This window comes from Salvelinus alpinus, chromosome 22, assembly GCF_045679555.1.
Source record: "Salvelinus alpinus chromosome 22, SLU_Salpinus.1, whole genome shotgun sequence".
Classification (NCBI taxonomy): Eukaryota; Metazoa; Chordata; class Actinopteri; order Salmoniformes; family Salmonidae; genus Salvelinus; species Salvelinus alpinus.
Window position 1 is genome coordinate 11849150 of NC_092107.1, and position 24347 is coordinate 11873496.

General features: G+C 44.8%; 1 protein-coding gene across 4 annotated transcripts in view; it reads left to right on the forward strand.

The window, feature by feature from the left end:
* The window catches only part of LOC139549741 (numb-like protein), an 84602-nt gene that overhangs the window by 52224 nt on the left and 8031 nt on the right, over positions 1-24347 (forward strand). For 2 of the 4 annotated variants that reach the window (XM_071360455.1, XM_071360456.1), the window contains exons 2-7: positions 4348-4545; positions 7936-8086; positions 16016-16090; positions 20962-21036; positions 22975-23115; positions 23553-23760. In XM_071360455.1, the coding sequence (XP_071216556.1) occupies positions 7961-8086; positions 16016-16090; positions 20962-21036; positions 22975-23115; positions 23553-23760 (625 nt within the window). In that variant the 5' untranslated portion in view covers positions 4348-4545; positions 7936-7960. The remainder of the gene's footprint in view (positions 1-4347; positions 4546-7935; positions 8087-16015; positions 16091-20961; positions 21037-22974; positions 23116-23552; positions 23761-24347) is intronic. The other 2 variants (XM_071360454.1, XM_071360453.1) reach the window with 1 other exon arrangement.

The following is a 24347-nucleotide window of genomic DNA, read 5'->3' on the forward strand; positions in this document are numbered from 1 at the left end:
TTTCCCTGTTAACACTATCAACGTTTCCCTTTACTGTGGCAATTGTGATTGAATCAACGCAATGTTAGCCACTTTCAATGCAACATACCAAAACAAAACAAACTATGCAAGCGATATTGTTGTAGGCAGAACGCATCGGAATACGATTCTATCGCATTGACACGCACGACTCAGCCCATACTCTACACAGACCGGTGCGGCATAATCAATCAGAGCTGCAGGAGGCCTATATGCAAATAGACCATTGTCATATATGGATCTGTGCCATTCCCTTTGAACTGGACTGTGTTTACAGCATGAGCGGTTGAGTAGATGCGCTTGTTTTGAGATCAAGGTGAGAGCTGCATGTAGCCACGTGTGCACATTTTGTTCATATCCTTTGCTAGTTAGTGAGTTATTAGCCCAGTTATAGATCATTTGTAGGCAGCAATGGGGGAGTGATTGCATCCTACAAGAGCACAAAACGTGTACATTTCTAGACATCTTTGAAAAGTGAGTCAGGTAAAGAGATTTTGTTGTCTTAAAGAGGCAGTGTTGTATTTTGAGACAGGCTTGAATAATTTTGATTTGATCTGATTTATTAGGATCCCCATTAGCCGACGCCAATAAGCTAAATAGCCAATAGGCAAAGGGTAGCATAATTTGTCTGATTCTCTGTAATAATGGTATGAGAATAATAATCAATTTTATTTTGTAAAGTGGTATCTTGCATCAAACAACAACAACATGTCCAGTCACCTCCTTGTCTGAAGGACAAGTGGATAAAAAGGTTAATGTCAAGCCCTGCATGTTTCTTTTCAAACGTCTCCTTGAATCTAGGCCTACTTAGAACACCACACATTGGCTGCTACTATAGGCTGAACGATAGAACAGCTATTTCCATGTTAAAATGTTATGGGATGAATTTTCTCCATTGTTTTTGATGGTAGGCCACTCTGGTAGGCCTACATTATGATCAAATAGCCACAGTAGCCTACTTGGCCACTGTTAAAACTGTCACTTAAAGCGGGTACAGACTCAGTATTCACAGTAAACAAATGTTCACAACGTTCAAGTTTGAGCTCAGCAGACCTGACATTTTCTCAGTGACAAAAAAAATTAGAGGGAACATTGCGAAACATTGCCCTCAACCCCTCCCAACGATCTCTGAAGGCCATCCAGTTTTGATTTCTATCTGCCACATATTTTTCTGCTGTGCTGTGATGTTTCACAAAAGTTCTGAACCTTTCTATTCTCATAGTTTCTAGAGATTGTAAATTAAAGATAAACATATTTGCTAAGAGTATTATTATATTATTGATCGATTGACTATGACTTTTCAGATCACCCAGCAGTGCTATTTGCAGAGTTAGCTCCAAATACATGTTGCAATTTTTCAGCCATTCCTACATATGGGCAGTACCAAAGCAAGTGATCTAATGATTCTGTCTCTTCGCGGAAAAATCTGCAGAGCTGGGATGGTTGTATCCCCCACATATAGAACATTCTATTGGTTGCAAAATGTAAAAAATAACTCTAAGTTTTGAATCCGGCGTCGTTTTGTATATCAGTTCATAAACCATGTGTCATGGAATCGGTACATCGAAAATCTACTCCAAACTAATTTGCAACCTGTATGGCGCAGCTGTCAATTAGGTCCTTAAATGAAACTGGTATACTTTTTTATTTATCACAATTTTCTTAAGCCAATTTTGGTCTTTAATGCAGGTCCGACAGACAAGTTCCTTACCTTCTCCCCTTTCCCCTTGCCTCCTACATATTTGCAGTAATGCTGCAGTCAGTTGGTTGTAATTTTGGATAGAGCAGACATTTCCATATATTTTTGTTAACTGCATGTGTAACATAACTCCACCAGTCCTATTTATGATATTATTAAAAAAATAATCTAAGATAATGTTTTTTTATCGGTTAGTATATTTGAGTTTAACCATAATATTTGTTGTAATATTTGTTCTGTCTTTTCTGGTGGATGAAACTGTAACTGCAGCCAGCTCTGTATTGTTTGTTTTAAAAATAGAGATATTTTGGAGATGATTTCATTTGCAAATAACCGAAAGTGAGAGGCTGTAATCTGAATAAAGGGAAAAAGGCCATTCTTGAACACGGAGTGAGCCATTCTTACTAATCTGCTGGAGAACCAGTTCAGATTTAACTATAGTTTTTGTATGATTGAAGCCTTTCGTGAGAGGTTCAATGATTTAATGTTTAATCATTTTTGCCCTCCAACTTCATATTCATTATATAAATATCACTCAGTATTTACATTTGGTGTCTGAGAGGTCCCGAAAATTGGGTCATCCTGAGGCTGCATCCTGTGTGTGTGTGTGTGTGTGTGTGTGTGTGTGTGTGTGTGTGTGTGTGTGTGTGTGTGTGTGTGTGTGTGTGTGTGTGTGTGTGTGTGTGTGTGTGTGTGTGTGTGTGTGTGTGTGTGTGTGTGTGTGTGTGAAGGTGCATTGTGTGCGTGTCTTTTAATAAAATGTCTTTCTCCACATCAAATACACAGAGAAAGGCAGAGAAAATAGAATGGAGGTAACATCATAAAGATGCTTCCTGTTTTTATACATTAGAAGTTTTTTTCCTCACTACTCACCATTCCTCACCACTCTCTTTTTGACATGGCCGGGGAACGTTCCCGCAACGCTCCCCGACCTCCGGTAGAATCTAATCATTAGCTGTCTGTCACAGTGCGGCAGCGGCTTACCCCTGACGACGGCTAGTTGGTCTATTTCCCATTAGCTTTGCTAAACGTTTTCCCTGCTCCCTGCCCCGTGGTCAGGCTTTTCTAACTGTGGGAGACCATACTACTTATATTAAGAGAGAACTATATTTCTCTCTCTGAAGGCTGTGTGAATGTGAAACTCTGTTGTGCATCTATAGTTCTACCATTACTGAACGAACTAGTCCAATGTTCTGCAAACCTAGTGAGCATGTGGAGTGGTTTTGTCTCAAATTGTTTCCACAGGCTAGAACAGACGTACATTTTTTCCATAGTCAAATTGAAAGTAGGGGCCCTCTCAATTTAATTTAGGACAGTTTATCCTAAATTCACTATCTGTGTGTGTGTGTGTACTCTGATGTTCCACTATTGAGTGGCCTCAATGCTGTGTGTGTATGTGTGGTGGCCCAACTCTGTTTTACTGATGTTTTACTCTGCTATAGTCCATCCTAGTTTTATTTGGCTGTGTTTCACCACTATCTGTCTCTCTTTGTTTCTGTTCCCTATCCTCCCACTCCTCCTCTCTCTCTCACAATTCTCTTTCTCTCTTTCTCCATATGTTTCCCATCGTTTACCCCCACCCACTAATACACACACAGACACACACACACACACACACACACACACACACACACACACACACACACACACACACACACACACACACACACACACACACACACACACACACACACACACACACACACACACACACACACACACACACACACACACACACACACACTCCTGCCTGCTCTACTTCTCTGATTCCTGTTGTTAATATCTCAGGGGTTTATGTGCACTGTGACTGAGAGAGAAAAGAAAGCCCATGTAGCTGTAATCTAGTGCTCTGATTCCAGGCTTGTATATCTGTGGCTAGAGCAAGGTGAAGCGAGGAGGAGGGGATGGAGAGATGCAGTGGAGGAATATAGGTCACTGACAGAGATAGAGGGAGGAGGAAGGTTGATTAAATCACAAAGGAGAGAAAACCTTAGAAAAGGGTATAAAAACAGAGGTATTCAACACGCCATGGTTTGTATGACAGATGCACAGAGAGAAAGGGAGACATTCAGAGAGAGGGAGAGAGAGAGAGAGAAACAGGTTGTTTATGCACACCGTCACACACTAATACCCACCCCCTAAGCCAGCCCAGTCCCATGTTGCATGTGGAGACTGTCATATGAGGTGGTATGTTGCCCTAATAGCTGTGTGTCTGGACAGCTCAAGATAATGCTGGTAAGGTAAACACAGTGGGAGAGGACTGTCACTTTCACAGCTGCAGCTTGACTCTCTCTCTCTCTCTCTCTCTCTCTCTCTCTCTCTCTCTCTCTCCCTCTCTCTCTCCCTCTCTCTCTCTCTCTCTCTCTCTCTCTCTCTCTCTCTCTCTCTCTCTCTCTCTCTCTCTCTCTCTCTCTCTCTCTCTCTCTCTCTCTCTCTCTCTCTCTCCTCTCTCTCTCTCTCTCCTCTCTCTCTCTCTCTCTCTCTCTCTCTCTCTCCCCTCTCTCTCTCCCCTCTCTCCCCTCTCTCTCTCTCTCTCCCCTCTCTCTCCCTCTCTCTCACTCTCTCTCTCTCTCTCTCTCTCTCTCTCTCTCTCTCTCTCTCTCTCTCTCTCCCTCCCTCCCATGGAGCAGGATCAGCTCTCAGGGAGACACTCTTAAAGGGACAGGCCACTGCTGCATCTCCCTCCTGCAGCCTCAGACACAGACACAGGAGAAAGGAGGAGGAGAGCGAGGACATGGATAATCGAGAGAGGAGAGAGAGAAAGAGGGAGAGATAGAGGAGATGGAGAGAGAGGGGGAGAGAGGATAGTCCCTGCGTCCCTGCGGCTGGTAAATGGACATTTATAGCTGCTGTTTTGTGTTGATAAGGATGACAATGAATAACAGTAATACTATTTATTGGCTTTGAATGTATATCGGAAGCCCATCGTGCCTCACACTGTACAAGACAATACACATTAAGATGCGGGTGTGTGTGTCAAGTGTGTGTTAGGTGTGTGTGTGTGTGTGTCTCCATTAACTCTTGTGTGCCGAGCTGGGTTGGCTCTGTGTTTATTGGCCAGCTGTGTGGCGGCTCCTCCTGGTTATTTTGATTGGCTGTGATTGGTGCAATGATAGTCTGTCCTCAGGCTCCAGCTGTACCCTGTTCTAATGGTGCTGCTCTGGCTGAAGGGTGCACTCATCTCACACACACACACACACACACACACACACACGCACACGCACACGCACACGCACACACACACGCACACACACACACACACACACACACACACACACACACACACACACACACACACACACACACACACACTCCTCCCGCCAATGTAATAACTCTTATATTGTTGCTGTTTCATTCAAAGGTCTCCGTTGCCAAACATGGAGTGCTGTGCGGAATGTTTACATTGGTCTCTTAAACAGTGCTGTGCAATATTTTAGTAGTGTTTAAAAAACATGTTTCCTGCCTGATTAGTGTTGTGAATGTGAATCTCAGAGAGACCGAGAGAGAGAGAGAGAGAGAGGCTGAGAGAGAGAGGCATTAGAGAGAGGGGGAGAGATAGACAGAGAGAGAAAGGCAAAGAGAGAGACATGAAGTGAGAACCGGGACGAGGGAGGGGGCAAAACGGGAGGATGACTTCAGTCTACGGTAAACAAAAGAAAGACAAAAAGCCGTAAGTCATTCCCCGACCAATCGCACTTTCCCGTTACAATGTACTCCAGATGTGTCCATATGTAGGGTGGCAGATAGCCTAGTGGTTAGAGCGTTGGACTAGTAACCGAAAGGTTGCAAGATCGAATCCCTGAGCTGACAAGGTAAAAATCTGTTGTTCTGCCCCTGAACAAGGCAGTTAACCCACTGTTCCTAGGCTGTCATTGAAAATAAGAATTTGTTCTTAACTGGCTTGCCTAGGTAAATGAAGGTAAAATTAAAAAAATTCTTTAAATGAAAATATTGGGTGAGATGAAACTTGGCATGGGCCTATACAGTGTGTGTGTGTATGTTTTTGTTTTGTTTTACTATCCTTCGCCGATCCCCACAATGAAAAAGGCTCTTTTAGGCTCAGGGGCAAGGGTTAGAAGTTAGGGTTAGGTTAGGGGTTTGGGGTTAAGGTTAGAATTAAGGTTAAGGTTAGAGTTAGGGTTAGGGTTAGGGGTTAGGGAAAATAGGATTTTGAATGGGAATCAATTGTTTGGTCCCCACAAGGATAGTTAAACAAACGTGTGTGTGTGTGTCTGTGTCTGTGTGTCGGTCTGTCTGTACTCAGCCTTGGAGATGCATGTTTTGTAAAGCTACAGGGGTCTAGGCCTATAAGAAGTTAGACGTGAGAGGTTGGGGTGTAAAGGGGGATGGGGGATGTTGTCAAGGTTTCCTTCACTGCCCTCTGGCTGCAGTTTGGTCTGGCAGTGCCAGTGTGCCAACCTCTGAATGCTGGGTCTGTGCTGACTGGAGTGAGTGGCAGGGCGCTGGGTACAGGGGGTTGACACCCTGGCAGAGAGAGGCACGCAGCAACACTGGGACCTCAATCAGATGAGATTGAGATTTCAAAGTCCCCTCCCTCCCCCTCCCCCCTCCTCCCACCCCTCTCACCCCCATCTTCCCCTCTCCTTTTCCGACACTTTACCTCCCGCTCTCTCATTCTCATTCCTTCTCTGTTACCCTCTCTTACACTCCTCTCCCGCTCTCACTCTCTCCGTCTATACTTCTCGTTCTCTGTCCCTCTGCAGCCTCCTTGGCAGGAGCTCAGCCGTTAGATCACATGACCTCATAGCAAGTCGATTAGATCAGCCCTGAAACTGGAGCAGAACACCCAGAGCCCTGGCCCCTGCCTGGGCTGGTCCCCCTATGTCTCTAAGCCCACTCCCCTGCTCCTTCCCTGGGGAGACATCTGACGCCAGCTGCCCCTCGCCCCCCCCTCCCTGCACCTGTTCCAGTGGGGGCCGCCGGCCAGGTGCCGCGCTGCCAGCATGCTGCCCAGAAACACCCTCCCGCCTGGCCTCTGAGGGACCTGCCGCTCTTGGCAGAGGCCACATGCCAGCAATGCCAGCGACACCAGGCTCATTTCAACGCACCACGTAAACAGATCCCAATGTGCGTGTACACACACCCAACCTTACCCACACTTTCACTTCCGCCGTGCCATGCCTCACACCTGCTACCCATCCCGTAAGATGACAGAGCTTATGGGAAGCGGTGAGTGTGTGAATGTGTGTGTCATAGGCTTATCTAATAACAGTGTGTTTGAGTCAGTATATAAAGCTTGGACCGTGTGTTTACGGGAGGAGAACAGTTCTACAGGTCTGACAGATTGCTTTGGAAGAGATTTGTCTAGAACAGCTGATTATACTTTCTGATCATACTGTTGGAAAGACTTCAACACACCCACCAGACAAATACTTAGTGAAAGCCAGGAGAAAAGAATGCCAAAGCTTGGGGCAAGACCGCCGAGATGCCCAAGATGGTAAGATCATTTGAGAGGATGTCTGTTCCGCTTTAAACTGGGCCGTGCGATATTCTGAGATGTTTCTCTTTCTCTGGTTCAGTGTTCATACTTGTACAGCGAGAAACTGACTCCCACAAAAAAAGACTCATTAGCATTTTTAAACAGGACTTGTTTTGATAGTGTCATCATGTTTCATTATGAAGACGTTGAAATTACCAATGCAAATGAGGTATTCAGGCTGAATGGCCTAATTAAGTGTGTGTGTGTGTGTGTGTGTGTGTGTGTTTACATCCGGCAATAATTCCGATGTTCAAAGCCCACAGGATGAAAGGACTGTCTGGGCTTTGTGGGTTAGCTCTACCTGTAACCCTAAACATTGATGGAAATGTGATTAAACAAATTTAACAGATATAGCTCTGTATAGATATTTAATGATGATAATATGGATTAAATTGCTAGGTTGTAAAGGATAGTAGCGTTTTCACACACCTATCATTCATTTATCTCAGTTACAGCGTTGTCTACGGTGGCCCATAGGGGCAAACGCTTTCTTTCTTTTACATTTACATTTAAGTCATTTAGCAGACGCTCTTATCCAGAGCGACTTACAAATTGGACTTTAAAAAAGGGTTTGCCCCTCTGGGCTACCATAGTTGTCTCTCCCGCTTTCAGAGCAGAGGTGTCATTTCTTGTCACTGTCGTTTCGCCCACATGGCTGTCACGAGCACACACTTAACACATACTTACCTCGCCCCCCTGTCTGTCTCGGTCTCCATAGCAACAGGGAGCCCCAGACCCCGGAGATGAATAAGCTACGTCAGAGCCTGCGCAGGAAGAAGCCCACCTACGTGCCGGAGGCCAGCAGACCCCACCAGTGGCAGGCCGACGAGGAGGCCGTACGCAAGGGCAAATGCAACTTCCCCGTAAGGGTAAGACTGAGACCTCTGTCCTGGGACCTGGTCTTAAACTGACTCTTAACTCAACCTCAACCTAACTATTGTTACTCTTAATCTTTTGGTTCAAAATGTTGAGGTATAAGATTCAATTGGTTTACTATCTGGGACAGCAGGGAAGGAAGTTGTATTTCGTCTTACAAAATCACACCTAACTCTAGCCTTAGATCTAACTTAGTTCTGACTTTTACTTTTACACTTATCCTAAGTCCCGTGGCAGTGTGATCAGTGGAACAGAACAGAACCTGACAGTAATGATGATACTAGTTCTAGTGATGAGACTTAGCTGTCTCTAAGTCTTTCTGGAGGCCCAGTGAATGGGGAGAGATCAATAGTGAATAGTGCCTAAGGGTGGATGAGGAGAGATCAATAGTGAATAGTGCCTAAGGGTGGATTGGGAGAGATAAATTCTACCTCCTCCCTGGTGAAACTGCTGCGTGATTCTCTTCCACTCCTTTGTCTGAGGTGATTTGCCTTATACGACAGCCCAACTGCATTGTGGTATATAAGCACGCTCTTAGTAATTCCACTCTGGTTCCCCAAAATCAGCTGTAGTCTATGCGTAGGATGGATGGATCCTTATATGCAACTGTAAAGAACAGAATAGTGGAGGAGTAGATTCCTACTATCAGAGTGCTGCTCTAGGGTAGTAGAGAGGGGAACAGTAAGACAGAAGAGACAGAGAAAGAGGGACACAGGGGAAGTGAGGGACGAGGGCAGCGATAGAGAGGGTGAGTGAGATTGAAAGAGGGGGGGGGTAGAGAGGAGGGAACATTTCTAATGGAAAAGACCCTTGATGGCATGCTTCAGATCCCCAGCAGGAAAAGCTAGCAGCAGTCATTACCCCACTATCAACGCCTCTCTCCCCCTCACCAATCTGTCTCTCCTAGCTCTTCAGCTGCTTCCTTCAAAACAAGACTATAGTTTACCCAATTGTATGGCCCACTAGGTTTCAATTAATTAACATAGTGTAGTTTTAACGAACCGCTAGCTTGTGCAAGGCACATATTATCGACCTCATGTTGTGAGCTAGCTAGTGGTTTGTAGTAAAGCTAGCTGCTAGACTATACTACAAACGCTACTGGTGACACTTTGTGGGGATCATTTTGAACTGCATTTAATTACACCAGGATGACACATAACATGAAGCAAACAAATTGCAACTTTATTTCAAGCAACATGTATTTTGAAGTGACATCAAATGAACGTTAATATATTCCTTTCTGCACTACCTGATGATAGTGATATTTGCTAGTAATGTCTCTGACCTGTGCATGTCATCCTTAAGGCCTACCTTCATTACAGCCCTGACATTCTGAGTATCATTTGTGTTAGACGCTATTCATTTAACTATTCAATCAGCTCTTGTTTTGGAGTAAGATTGACGTCTAAACCCACTAACCATCTACTGTACATAGGCGTTCTTTGTATGATATGAAATAAAGTGTTGATTCTTTGAATTATGTACAGTGTATTTTTTGGTCATTGAACTTTTCCTGTTTGTCTGTTTTATTTGGTTGTCACATGGTTTTGGTAGGATAATGGACCCTGCTTTGTGGGTATGAAGTGCTGTTGTGGACAGGGTTTGCATCCTAGGTCAGCCATAAAGGGATTGTTACACCCACACCAATGATCAAGGACATCAGCTTCAGCTGCAGATCTGTGCAATATCATCAGACAAAATGAGTGACAACCAAATAAAACAGACAAACAGGGAATGTTCAATGACAAAAAAAACACACTATACTTAATTCAAAGAATCAACACTTTATTTCATATCATACAAAGAAGAAAGTTAAATGAATAGTGTCTAATACAAATAATCAGCAGAATGTCAGGGCTGAGCTGGAACCGAAACCTGCACACCCAGTAGCTAGATCTCTAGCAGCAAGGTTGGCCATGCATGTTCTAGATTTATGCATTGTTATTTTTAACAGTATTTTTGTAGTCTTACAACCAATTCTAACAGTAAACCAATAGTATACAGTACCAGTCAAAAGTTTGGACACACCTACTCATTCCAGGGTTTTTCTTTATTTTTACTATTTTCTACATTGTAGAATAATAGTGAAGATATCAAAACTATGAAATAACACATATGGAATCATGTAGTTACCAAAAAAGGGTTAAACAAATCAAAATGTATTTTATATTTGGGATTCTTCAGTGTAGCCACCCTTTGCCTTGATGACAGCTTTGAACACTCTTGGCATTATCTCAACTACCTTCATGAGGTAGTCACCTGGAATGCATTTCAATTAACAGATATGCCTTGTTAAAAGTTCATTTGTGGAATTTCTTTCTTTCTTATTGCATTTGAGCCAATCAGTTGTGTTGTGACAAGGTAGGGGTGGTATACAGAGATAGCCCTATTTGGTAAAAGACCAAGTACATATTATGGCAAGAAAAGCTCAAATAAGCAAAGAGAAATGACAGTCCATCATTACTTTAAGGCATGAAGGTCAGTCAATACAGAAGATTTCAAGAACTTTTAAAGTTTCTTCAAGTGCAGTCGCAAAAACCATCAAGCGATATGATGAAACTGGCTCTCATGAGGGCCGCCACAGGAAAGGAAGACCCAGAGTTACCTCTGCTGCAGAGGATAAGTTCATTAGAGTTACCAGCCTCAGAAATTGCAGCCCAAATAAATGCTTCACAGAGTTCAAGAAACAGACACATCTCAACATCAACTGTTCAGAGGAGACTGTGTGTATCAGGCCTTCATGGTCAAATTGCTGCAAAGAAACCACTACTGAAGGAACCCAATGAGAAGAAGGGACTTGCTTGGGCCAAGAAACACGAGCAATGGACATTAGACTGGTGGAAATCTGTCCAAATGTGAGATTATTGGTTCCATCTGCCTTGTCTTTGTGAGACGCAGAGTAGGTGAATGGATGATCTCCGCATGTGTGGTTCTCTCCATGAGGCATGGAGGAGGAGGTGCGAGGGTGTGCGGGTTCTTTGCTGGTGACACAGTCGGTGATTTATTTAGAATTCAAGGCACCCTTAACTAGCATGGCTACCACTGCATTCTGCAGCGATATGCCATCCCATCTGGTTTGCGCGTAATGGAATTTTAATGTTTGTGCTTTTCTTATAACTAATTTCTGTGTTCTATTCATATGCTGTTCTATAAACCAATTTCTGTGTTCATGCAAGTGGCTGACTGTACAAATCCTCACTATCAGTAGCTGCAATTTGGCAGTACGCCCAGACCTTGTTTTGTGAATGAACGAAAGATATCTCAGTTTCAAGATCTCAGCTTAGAGAGAAGAAGCCTCGTGAGGTATTTGTCTGTCACATGTTATGAACCAGTATTGGTCTGTCACCTGGATGAATGATTAATTATGCTAAATCATACAAATATAACTTGTCTGTGTATAGCCGTATATAAGACAACTGCTGGGACTGCCCCGGCAGAGCTCCTGATTGACATGTGTACTATGGTGCATTGAATTTGTTGGAACCTCTCCAGCGTGCTGACAATAAACAATAATTAATGGTTGACTTTGAGTGTGCCTCCGTAAGAATTTCCACGACATTTGACGTCACGACATTTGACGTCACAAACCGGATGATTACTTCTGCCTGCAGAGCTTTCCAGTGGGGGTCTGTCTGCGAGGAAAACCAGCGGTGTTTTATGAATCGTGAGGGAAATTCCTGTCTGACCAACAGAGGACGGGGACCCGCCCAGACCCGACTCTTACTGTGAGCTGCCCAGGAGGAGACGCATCATAAGAATTTCCACGAAAGGACTATCATTTGTTTTTCAACAGGACAATGACCCAACACACCTCCAGACTGTGTAAGGGCTATTTGACCAAGAAGGAGAGTGATGTAGTGCTGCATCAGATGACCTGGCCTCCACAATCATCCAACCACAACCCAATTGAAATGGTTTGGGATGAGTTGGACCGCAGAGTGAAGGAAAAGCAGCCAACAAGTGCTCAGCATATGTGGGAACTCCTTCAAGACTGTTGGAAAAGCATTCCTCATGAAGCTAGCCAACTGACGTTACCAAAATAGATAGTTAACTTCATAAACACTTTGCCAGTGTGCTACACATCATCCCGGCGCCACATCCTCCCGTTGCTAGCTTTACTATCCATGCATGCAATGCAGCCCGCTGCGATGCTTCTTTGGGAAATCTATAAACATTAATTTAAAAAAATAGATTAAACCCTGGTCGTCAGGACCTTCCCACTTGCAAATACTATGGTAATTCTAACTTTAACCTTGAGAAAACAACTAGACCAGGGGACTCCAACCTTTTTCCAGCATGAGAGATACTTTTAAAAAATTAAGCTAGCTACTCATTTTTCATAGCTTTTAAATAGGCACATTCTTCTCTTCTACTTTACCCTGCAACTTATCTCCGGGTCCTTGGTGTACAAAAGATGCCATTATAACTGGTAAAATAATGGTTAATAAACAGTATCTGGCATGAAAGGCCCCATGAAATTAGCTTTTGTATATTCCCAAATTCTGTTTTCGCTGCATTATTTTACCTGGTTTAGAATTGTTTTTATTTTTGTTCCTCTCAACAGTTTAATTATTCATAGAGAAATTAAACGAAAATGGATCTTCTGAGTCCACGTCAATGCGTAAATCACATCAGGAGATTGGATTTTTGAGTGTAATTCCCCTTTAATTGTGCATCTAGCAAGAGAGGAATGTGTTGGCATAGGGTTTCTAAACACAGAGGCACAACATCGCAAGACTTGCGGGAACACTTGTGAAATAGACCAAACAGACCAGGCCAGGGTTTGGGGTTTGAGAAGGAAATGAGAGAAGTGAAAAACTCTTCCTTAGAGTTGTTAATTGTCTTGAAATCTAAAGGCACATCCTAGATTCGACCCAATGTCTTAAGTAGTTGAACATGTTATTACTCCAACCTCGTGAGTGACAAACTGACACGTTTTCATTTTGGTCCAAAAACTACTTTACATCGAAATAGTGCCTTTAATTTGATGGCCTGCACATGTGCAGTTCGGTGTGCGATGACCGTTAGAACCGATTACGTATTTCTACGCATGAGCTTAGCTACCCAATGTCGCCATGACATCACCTACAAGTGTGTTCGGGGAGTCTTATCGGAGAAGCAGATTTAGCTTATCTTCATATTGGACTGTCTTTGGTGTCGGTCTAGCAATGTTTATGTTGCTAGGCCTACTGCTGCAGCACATGTCATGGCAGAGTTAAAAAAACAATGCCCACTCAATTGATATAACGAATCATGATATAGTTCTGTGAGGCAAGCCTACTTTGCAGTTATTGGGGAAGGTCTTTCTGTCTACCCACAAAACGGTTATCATTAGCATCGCTGTCTGGCTTCATGGAGTGATAATCAAACGCTCACACAATACAGACAGTCGGGCAATATTGCTGGATATTAATTGGCAGATATTATTTTATGTTTGGGTTTTTAAGCCAATAGTGGCAAACCTAGGGTGGGATAATGTAAATGTGGGTATGATTGGATAATAGCTGTGAGTTTTATGTTTATGACACAAATGAATGGTACATTGTAATGGTACAAATGAAAAAATGCATGTACTTTCATAATTGCTTGGCGAGCTACTCATAGCTGGGCTGTGAGCTACTGGTAGCTCGCGATCTACCCCTGAACTAGACTAAGTTAGCTGGCATAGCTCGCTTACAGCCGCAACCGAACAGCTGTTGTTTACAAACGCACCGCAAGTTCTTTGGGGTCCTCGTCAGAAAGCTGTTAAAAAGGTCTATAAAATTCTTACGTTTATTGGTCGCTTACACAGATTTCCAGGTGTTATAGCAGGTGCAGCGAAATGCTTATAGAGCTAGAAACAAGGCGAGCGTGTCTTTCGGTGCCGTCTTGCTACAAGAGCATAGTAGCAGTTGTTTGGAGCACCTAGTAGTAGTGTTTGGAGGATGGCCAAAGGCTACACAAGGTGTCTCTCTCAATTCAATTAAATTCAAGGGGCTTTATTGGCATGGGAAACATATGTTAACATTGCCAAAGCAAGTGAAGTAGATAATATACAAAAGTGAAATAAACAATACAAATGGACAGTAAACATTATAGTCTTGCTTAGGGGTCTCTTCTCCAGGTTCATCTCTCTGTAGGTGATGGCTTTGTTATGGAAGGTTTGGGAATCGCTTCCTTTTAGGTGGTTGTAGAATTTAAGGTCTCTTTTCTGGATTTTGATCATTAGCGTGTATCGGCCTCTCTCTCTCTCACTTTCTCTGTCTCTCTCTCTTTCTCCCTCTCTTTCTTTCTCTCTTTATCTCCCTCTCTCCAATGTTCCCTCTGAACTGCACGTAGGCACAGAGTTCTCCAGGTTGCACAGAATAAATATCAGCACGCGTGGAGTAGCATGCCCCTTTACTGTGGGAATTGTGATGGAATCAACCCAATATTAGCCACTTTCAATGCCACATACCGAAACAAAATTAAAAGACTGTATGCAAAACTAACTATACAAGAGATTTTGTTGTAGGCAGATCGCATTGGAGTAGGATTCTACTGCATTGACAAGCACATACTCTACACAGACCGGTGCAGCATAACCAATCAGAGCTGCAGTAGGCCTATATACAAATAGACCATTGCCATATATGGATCTGTGCCATTCACTTTGAACTGGACTGTTTTTACAGCATGAGCAGCCATGAGTAGATGCACTTGTTTTGAGATCAAGGTGAGAGCTACATGTAGCCACGTGTGCACATTTTGTTAATGTCCTTTGCTAGTTAGTGAGTTAATAGCCCAGATATAGATCATTTGTAGTCAGCAATGCTTCCTACAAGAGCACGAAAGGTGTGCATTTCTAGACATCTTTGAAAAGCAAGTCAGGTAAAGAGCTTTTTTTGTCTTAAAGGGGCTGTGTTGTATTTTGAGACAGGCTTGAATAAACTAAGTAGCCAATAGGCAGTAGCCAATAGGCAGAGGGTAGAATCTTTTGTCTAATTCTCTGTAATAATGGTATGGGAATAATGATGCATTTTATATTTTGTAAAGTGGTTTCTTGCATCAAACAGTTTCAGTCTGAATGACATTTTCTCCATTGTTTTGATGTTTAGCCACTCTGTTAGGCCTACGTTATGATCAAATATCCACAATAGCCACTTGATCACTGTTAAAACTAACTTAAAGCGAGTACAGCCTTTGTGTTCCCAGTAATCGTGCACCGAAAGTTGCACAGAATTTTCACAAGTGTTAAAGTTTGTGCTCAGAAGACCTGAAATTTGCTCAGTGATGAAATCTTTTTGATGGAACATTGCCCCTCTCTCTCTCTTTCCCCCTCTCTCTCTCTCTCCTCCCCCTCTCTCTCCCCCATCCTCTCTCTCTCTATCTCTCTCATTTTCTCTGTCACACACTCACTAAGCCACACATAACTCTAAATTGGGTAAATAAAGTGACTCATGCTTTCAAAAGGCCTACCGGTATACGGAAAGATAGTATACAATCTATTTGAGGCATCTTTTCGGTATGTTTTCCACTCTGCTGGCTTGGCTCAGAGGAATGGGTTTGTATTTGACAAAAAACATTCTGGCAACCTAATTGTCTCTCCAAGGGCCTCCGACGCACCACAGGGAACTCTGGGGGACTGGAAATCTAATCCTGTAAAAGGACTCTATCCTCCCTCATTCATCCTCATTATTAGCAGCTGACACAGTCTGGTGGCTCACTTTGGAATGGATTGACTTACACTGTTTTGTGATCATGTGAATGCAGAGGAGATTAACTACATTGCATAGGGTATTTGGGCATATTTGTGTGTTCATGCAGTTTGTAGAAATCTTCATAACAGCCTTTGCATCTCTGAGTTTTAATGTATCTCTCATTCTCTCTCTTTCTGTCTCCATCTCTCTCTCTCTCTTTCTCTCTCGCTCTCTCTCTTGCTCTCTCTCCATCTCTATCTGTAGTACCTGGGTCTGGTGGAGGTGGAGGAATCCAGAGGGATGCATGTGTGCGAGGAGGCTGTGAAAAAGCTCAAAATTGTAAGTATCGCTCCACTCTAACCCCCTGCTGATACCTCTCTTTTATGTATGTTTATGTAAGCTGCCATGTTTTGTTGTATAGGCTGGTATTCTTATCCTGGTGGAGTTATAAGATATCCTGCACCTTATACAGTAGTCCAACACACACATGCACACAAGCACTCACACACGCACACGCACACGCACACACACACACACACACACACCGATACCACTGCAGTCTCTTGCTCCCTGTCTTAGATTTTGTCTGCTTTTTTCATTTCACCTTTTTCATTTTTTCCCCATTCCAATTCCCACCGTTCCCTTATTCACCTCTTACCTCTTATCTCCAGATCCATATCTCCTCTCCTCTTCAGACCTCTACCTCTATTTTGTCTTGAAGCTCAGCCCAATCCCACCCCAATCATCTGCAGTAAATTCCTAATCTAAGCCCCTTGCTTCTCCTGTCGGGGCTGAGCCCTCCTTAGAATCAGTAATGAGCTCAGCTACTCAGACCTGACCATCCCCGTACCACAGCTTTAGAACAGACGCCTTCCGCTTGGCCCCCTGGGAAGGCAGGCTCGCCCAGGCCGTGCGAACAGTGTGACACAGAACAGGCCGGGTCACACAAGCACAAGCTACAAAGAGTGAAAAAGCGACCATAGCATGTGCTGCTGCCCGGGCCAGTGCTGCTGAGAAGCCTGGTATACTAGACAGGGTCTTGGGGATAGGGTGGCATGCAGTCAGAGTGGGGTCAGGAAGGAGGTGACACCCCCCTGTCAGCTCCCAGGCTCTCCCGCCCTCTGGGCTCTGTCTTTAGGGAAGGAGTCGGGACAGCAGGCCTAGACCCATGGAGAAGCCAGAGACGGCTCCAGTGTTTCACTGTCTTGTTTGTTTTCCCAGCCTGACTCCTTTTTCCCCCATCGTCTTCCATGGGCTTTGTCCACTGCTCAGCAGGGTAGTTATGTGTGTGTGTGTGTGTGTGCGTGTTCGCAATCTAGCGTGTGTGTGTTTCTTCTGTCCTTTAGCCTTTTTCCCTTCATCAGGAAGTCTGCTGCACCCTTGTCGTTTCCTTGGTCACTTTTTTTTAACCTGTCCATACACTTATTCCCCTCCCTCTCTCTCTCCCTCTCTTTCTCTTCATTCTGCAGTATAGCGATTGTCTGTCTGTCCTTTGGCTGGTAGTCAGGGAGGAACGCTTAGCTTCTCACAGAGGCTCTCCTCTTCCTCTCCCCCTACCTTCTCTCCATCGCGTTACCTTGTTTTTCACACGCTTCTCTATCTTTTACATCCTCCTACTCCTCCTCTCCTCTGGTTCATCTCTATCACTGCCTCAACTCTCTTCCTTCCCCTCTCCTTTACTCTCCCCTCGCTCTGTCTCTTCAGGATTATGCAAAATACTTACGCTTTATCGGTTTGCCACGCTTTTTTTTTCAAAGTCATTTCCTGCAGCACTCAGTCTCCCTCGTCTCTCACTCTTCCTCTCTCTCTCTCTCTCTTCCTCTCTCTTCCTCTCTCTCTCTCTTCCTCTCTCTTCCTCTCTCTCTCTCTCACACCCACACACACACACACACACACACACACACACACACACACACACACACACACACACACACACACACACACACACACACACACACACACACACACACACACACACACACACACACACACACACACACACACACACACACACACACACACACACACACACCCCCTCAGTTGGAGTGCAAGAGCACTGCTCTCCCAGCTACCCTCTCATGTTGATGGTATTTTTAACCTGGCCTTGTTCTGGTGCCCCCTGCTGAATAGATAAAGAGGCTTGTGAAGTGAGACAACCAGCTGGCTCCCCTCAGTAGGATACCCTCCTCTATTTCTCTTTATCTACTGCTTCCTACAGAGAAACAGAACAACTGGGACATGCATTCCACTATTGCCACTTGAGGACAATGAAAACCCTTAGATCTACTACACAGCCATATGTTTTAGGCCTCTGTTGATCTGACAGCACCAGCCCTGCAGCATCAGTCACATAAGTTCACAACTGCGGATGCCGGGCCAGAGTGACAGAATGGCTCTGTGGTGTGACTGGAAGCCCCTTGGTGCTGCCAGTGCCCCTAGTGTTGCAGCAGGGCTAAATCCCAGCCCCAAGACCAGGGACCACTAATAATAGACCTAGTGTGAGGATTACACTGCCTTACACCTGTCCTTTCTCTCTCCTTCTCTATCACTCTCTCTCTGTCTCTCTCTCTTTCTCCCTCTCAATTCAATTCAGTTCAAATTGCTTTATTGGTATGACGTAACAATGTACATATTGTCAAATCGTACTTTGGAAATTAAGTGATTCATTTACAATATTAACATAATTAAAATAATAATAATCAAGATTGTCAATGTGACAATCAGTAACAACAATAACGATAGCAATGGCATAGTGGACATGTTGGTTGGTCTGTCAGACACTGCCCCTCATCTTATGGCAGGCAGCAGTGTAGTGCACTGCCAACCCACAGCTCTCTGCGTCCTCCCCCAACTTGACAGGTAGCCTATTTTCATCAGAGAGGTCTTTGAAATCTTGAATAAGAGTTTCAAATTTGTGGAAATGACTCATTGTTTTATATTTTTCATGTTTTGTCAGGAAATGCAGCTCTGTCTCGGGTTCTGCTGTGGTTCAGTGGTTGCACAGCCTTTCCTCTACAGGGAGCCAGGTTTTCCTGTCTACCCTTCTCAATGGCAAGGCAGTGATCACTGAGCCTGTACTTTGTCAAGGTTTTGATCAGTAACCATGGCCAAATAGTTAGCCACGGTGTACTGTCGATTTAGGGCCAGATAGCACTGTATTTTGCTTTGTGCTGTGTTTCCCAATAGGTCATGTAGATTTGTTTAGACTGTATTGTAATTTGGTTTATTCTGATTGATTGGATGTTCTGGTCCTGAGTCTCCAGTGTGTTAGTAGAACAGGTCTGTGAACTCAGCCCCAGGACCGGCTGGATGAGGGTCCTGAGGCTCCAGTGTGTTAGTAGAACAGGTCTGTGAACTCAGCCCCAGGACCGGCTGGATGAGGGTCCTGAGGCTCCAGTGTGTTAGTAGAACAGGTCTGTGAACTCAGCTCCAGGACCGGCTGGATGAGGGTCCTGAGGCTCCAGTGTGTTAGTAGAACAGGTCTGTGAACTCAGCCCCAGGACCGGCTGGATGAGGGTCCTGAGGCTCCAGTGTGTTAGTAGAACAGGTCTGTGAACTCAGCCCCAGGACCGGCTGGATGAGGGTCCTGAGTCTCCAGTGTGTTAGTAGAACAGGTCTGTGAACTCAGCCCCAGGACCAGCTGGATGAGGGTCCTGAGGCTCCAGTGTGTTAGTAGAACAGGTCTGTGAACTCAGCCCCAGGACCGGCTGGATGAGGGTCCTGAGTCTCCAGTGTGTTAGTAGAACAGGTCTGTGAACTCAGCCCCAGGACCGGCTGGATGAGGGTCCTGAGTCTCCAGTGTGTTAGTAGAACAGGTCTGTGAACTCAGCCCCAGGACCGGCTGGATGAGGGTCCTGAGGCTCCAGTGTGTTAGTAGAACAGGTCTGTGAACTCAGCCCCAGGACCGGCTGGATGAGGGTCCTGAGTCTCCAGTGTGTTAGTAGAACAGGTCTGTGAACTCAGCCCCAGGACCGGCTGGATGAGGGTCCTGAGTCTCCAGTGTGTTAGTAGAACAGGTCTGTGAACTCAGCCCCAGGACCGGCTGGATGAGGGTCCTGAGGCTCCAGTGTGTTAGTAGAACAGGTCTGTGAACTCAGCCCCAGGACCAGCTGGATGAGGGGACTTTTTTTCTTCTCAGCTCTTGACATTGCAGAGTTTGGTAATTATATGAGAGGGGTTAGCTGTATTTTAGATGTTTCTAAAACTTAATTGCTCTTTTTAATTTTTTTTATTGTATTATTAGTGGATATTAACCTAATTCTGCCCTGCATGCATTGTTTGTAGTTTTCCTCTGGACATGTAGGAGAATCAGAACTCAGCATGCAGGGTTTCAATGGGGTGTTTGTCCCATTGGGTGAAATCTTGTGGACCCCACACCTCGCTGCCATAAAGTGCAATTGGTTCAATGACACAGTCAAATAGTTTTAGCCAAATTTGAATAGGTATTTCAATTTGGAATTCGTTTTTTAATGGCATATAATGCCCTGCCTTTCTCTCTTAGTTAATTCACTGCCTCATTTAGGTGTCCAGCTGAGCTTATTTAAACCTAAGTAATTGTAGTGTGTGCAGTACTCTGTATTTTGTACCAATTGAGAACTTTGGTCTAATTCCCTGAGATCTGGATCTTCTCTGGAAAATCAATATTTTAGTATTTTGGGGGTTTACTGCCAGGGCCCAGGTCTGGCAGTACTGCTCTAACAAGTCCAGGCTCAGCTGTAGGCCATGTGCTGTGGGTGACAGCAGGCACAGGTCATCTGCGAAGAGCAGGCATTTAACCTCTGAATTGTGGAGAATTAGACCAGGAGCTGAGGATTTGTCTAGAATAGTGGCCAATTCTTTGATGTAAATATTGAAGAACGCAGGGCTGAGATTGCAACCCTGGCAAAGGCCTCGCCCATGGTTAAAGAATTATCTTATTTTCTTGCTAATTTTGATGCTGCACGTATTGCCAGTCAGATTTAGTTGTCATATATTTTACCCCCTACACCACTTTCTTTGTAGAACAGTCTTGTATGGGTGGAAATATGATCAGTCATGCAATGTTTTGGTATAAATCCAATTTGGTTTTTACTCAAGACAGTGTGCTTATTAAGGAAGCTTGCATTTATAATACTACAGAAAACTCTCTCTCTCCCGCTCTCTCTCACTCTCCCTCTCTCTCTCTCTCCCCCTCCCTCTCTCTCTCTCTCTCTCTCTCTGTCTCTCTACAGAGTGGGAAGAAGACAGTGAAAGCAGTTCTGTGGGTGTCCGCAGACGGTCTTAGAGTGGTGGATGACAAAACCAAGGTAAGAGTGTGCCTGCAGGGCTGTTAGCATAAACGTGTGTGCTAATTATACATACAAACAAACACAGTCTGCTTCCAGATGTAAACAGTGGCTAAACATGATACAGTAGCCTGGAACCATAGATACCCCTGCTCGTGGTCTCTAGCTCTGTAAGTCCAGATTTCGTATGACAGAGCAAGTGTACAGAACTTTGCAGTATATTTGAGGTTTAAAAAGGCTTCTGAAGTTTGCAATTTCCACCTTAAAATGTCAGACTTGATGTTCCCTTACGAAAAATGTATCAACCCCTACAAACATTTCCATTAATTATAATCCACATAATAATTACCATTTCCTGTTGCTGCAGGATAATTATTCTGCTGTAGCAAACTGCCTCAAATTAAGATCCTACGTCAGTAGTAGGAAAAGTATGTTGGAAAGACAAAGAGAGAAAACTGCTCAGCAGGCGAGAAGCTGACAGTCACTCCCCAGTTACTCCCTCTACCTTCTCCCCCCTTCGGCTGCTGCTCTCCCGCCTCTCCTTACACACCCCGCAGGTCTCTCTCTACCCCAGCCCTTTCCCAGGTCACCTGCCATTCTCAGTCTGGCCTGAGATTGATGATGTCACCCTTCAGGCTCAGTGCAAAAGGGCCGCACCGCGTGCCTGTCCCGATGACTGTGTTTATCCTCGCAGGCCAGATTAGACTTGCTTTAGACCGGACTGTGAGTTTTCACACTTGACATGTGTTACTGATGGATGTCAAAGGGGGCTTTGGGTAGGGGAGGGAGACAGTACACACACACATAGTGTTTTATTTTTATTTGACAAACACACACAGAAACACACACACACCTCAGCAGGACTGTCTGGCCGCTAGGGGCCCCTATTGCGAGTGCAATTACCCACCTTTCTTTTCAGGCCAGAGAAAAGAAGGGGGGGGAGAAACAGTCCCACTAAGCAGTCTTTTTTGTTTCCTGTGGCAGTAGACAAATGGACCACCCCCATCCTCCCTCAGCATCCCTCCACCTCCCCCCTTTCTTGTAATCCCATCTCCTGGTCCTCTCAAAGTCAATGTCAAAGAACACCACCGCCACAGAGAAGAAAGCCCCATTTCCCTTCACCTCTGTATCTGACCCATGTGACATGACTCAGCACTGTGCCCCCTTTCAGTTTTTCTGTGACATGCCTCTGAGTGATCCTCCACCCCCCACAAACCCACACCCCTCACCTCTATCCACCCCTAGGCAACCCAGCACGCACGCACGTATACACACACACACACACACACACACACACACACACACACACACACACACACACACACACACACACACACACACACACACACACACACACACACACACACACACACACACACACACACACACACACACACACATAACCAGACGTTCACTTCCCCCACCAGCCTCTCTTCATCTACTAATTGGCTCTGAATGAAAATACTGTTATTTATTCCTTGCCCACTTCATTCATTCCCCTCTTCCTATTCCCCGATAGAAGAGTGGAAGGAAGTCCCTGGATGAGTGTGTGAGCCCCATTTCCCTTTCATCTTTTTGTTTTCCACTCTGACTCAAAGGGTGTCTGGGGCCACTAGTGGCATGGGGCGGGGGGGGGGGGGGTAAGAGAAGGGGCCCCTTCCTCACCCTATAGTCACTAGCCAAGACTCCTGAACGAGCTTGATACAGATTCTGGAACAAGAGAAAAAGTGGTTCTCCATGTTTTACAATATGTTTTGTAGAGCTGTAAACAAGATTTAGTACTTGAGAGTAACAAAGGTTGATTCTCGGGAGATTATCTTTCCTCGCCAAGTAATGACATTTTAGTAGGAGTGTTTTAATCACATGCATTCTCTGTAGGCTACCATGTTATGTGTGATATGTTTCATTTATGACGTGGTCAAATCAGCCTTCTCTAACACGCCATCTCTTTGACTTTAGGACCTCATCGTAGACCAGACCATTGAGAAGGTGTCCTTCTGCGCGCCCGACCGCAATTATGACAAGGCTTTCTCCTACATCTGCCGTGACGGCACCACACGCCGCTGGATCTGCCACTGCTTCATGGCCCTGAAGGACTCGGTGAGGGTGTGTGTGTGTGGGCCCAGGCCCAGCGACTAGATTAATCCAATCCCTGCATCGCTCGCCCAGAGATTAAGATTAGGATTACTCTAGGGTTATCTCTATCTCAATTGCTTCTTGGAGCGCTATCGACTGTGACCTTCTGGCACTCTGAGCCACATTTCCTCCAGGGTGATAACCACTTTTATAGCATAATGGAATGAAAACGGAGTGCCAAGTCATCCCTCACAGACATGGTTCTGGTTTGATAAAGCATTTTCCAGTAGGGAAATTGACTGGCTTTAGGCTATGTTCAGACTTGTCAATTGTGTATTTTTTTGTATTAGTGCCCATTCACACATAACAGAGTTTTACAGACACCCAAACACGCCCACGTACACAGACACACCAAAAGGGAATTGAGGAGGGGTGTTGACCGGGTGTGTTGTGGTCACCAGGGCGAGCGTATGAGCCACGCCGTGGGCTGTGCCTTCGCCGCCTGTCTGGAGAGGAAGCAGCGGCGCGAGAAGGAGTGCGGCGTCACAGCCTCGTTCGACGCCAGCCGCACCTCCTTTGTGCGCGAGGGCTCGTTCCGCGTGACGTCGTCCAGCCAGCAGGGTGGCGAGCGCGATGACATCATGAAGCAGCTGCAGGACAAGAAGAAAGGTATGAAGAGCAGCACAGACACACAGACACACAGACACACAGACACACAGACAGAAACATCTGTCACTCACATTCTAATGTATTCCTGGAAAGTTACTGGAAAGTCAAACGTGTCCTGTGTTATCGAGCTAACAGGAACAGGAGGATTCACTCACTGTTGATCGTTGTTGTTGTTCATCTCAATCACTCTGAAGTGTAACAACACATATACTGTATGTTGGCAGGTAGTAACCTTTATCAGTGTTATTGGCTGTAGTGGTTACTAGTTGTAGTCCAACATTAACCCAGGTCATTATAGTCCAACATTAACCCTGGTTATTGTAGTCCAACATTAACCCGGGTCATTATAGTCCAACATTAACCCGGGTCATTATAGTCCAACATTAACCCTGGTTATTGTAGTCCAACATTAACCCGGGTCATTATAGTCCAACATTAACCCGGGTCATTATAGTCCAACATTAACCCTGGTTATTGTAGTCCAACATTAACCCGGGTCATTATAGTCCAACATTAACCCGGGTCATTATAGTCCAACATTAACCCTGGTTATTGTAGTCCAACATTAACCCAGGTCATTGTAGTCC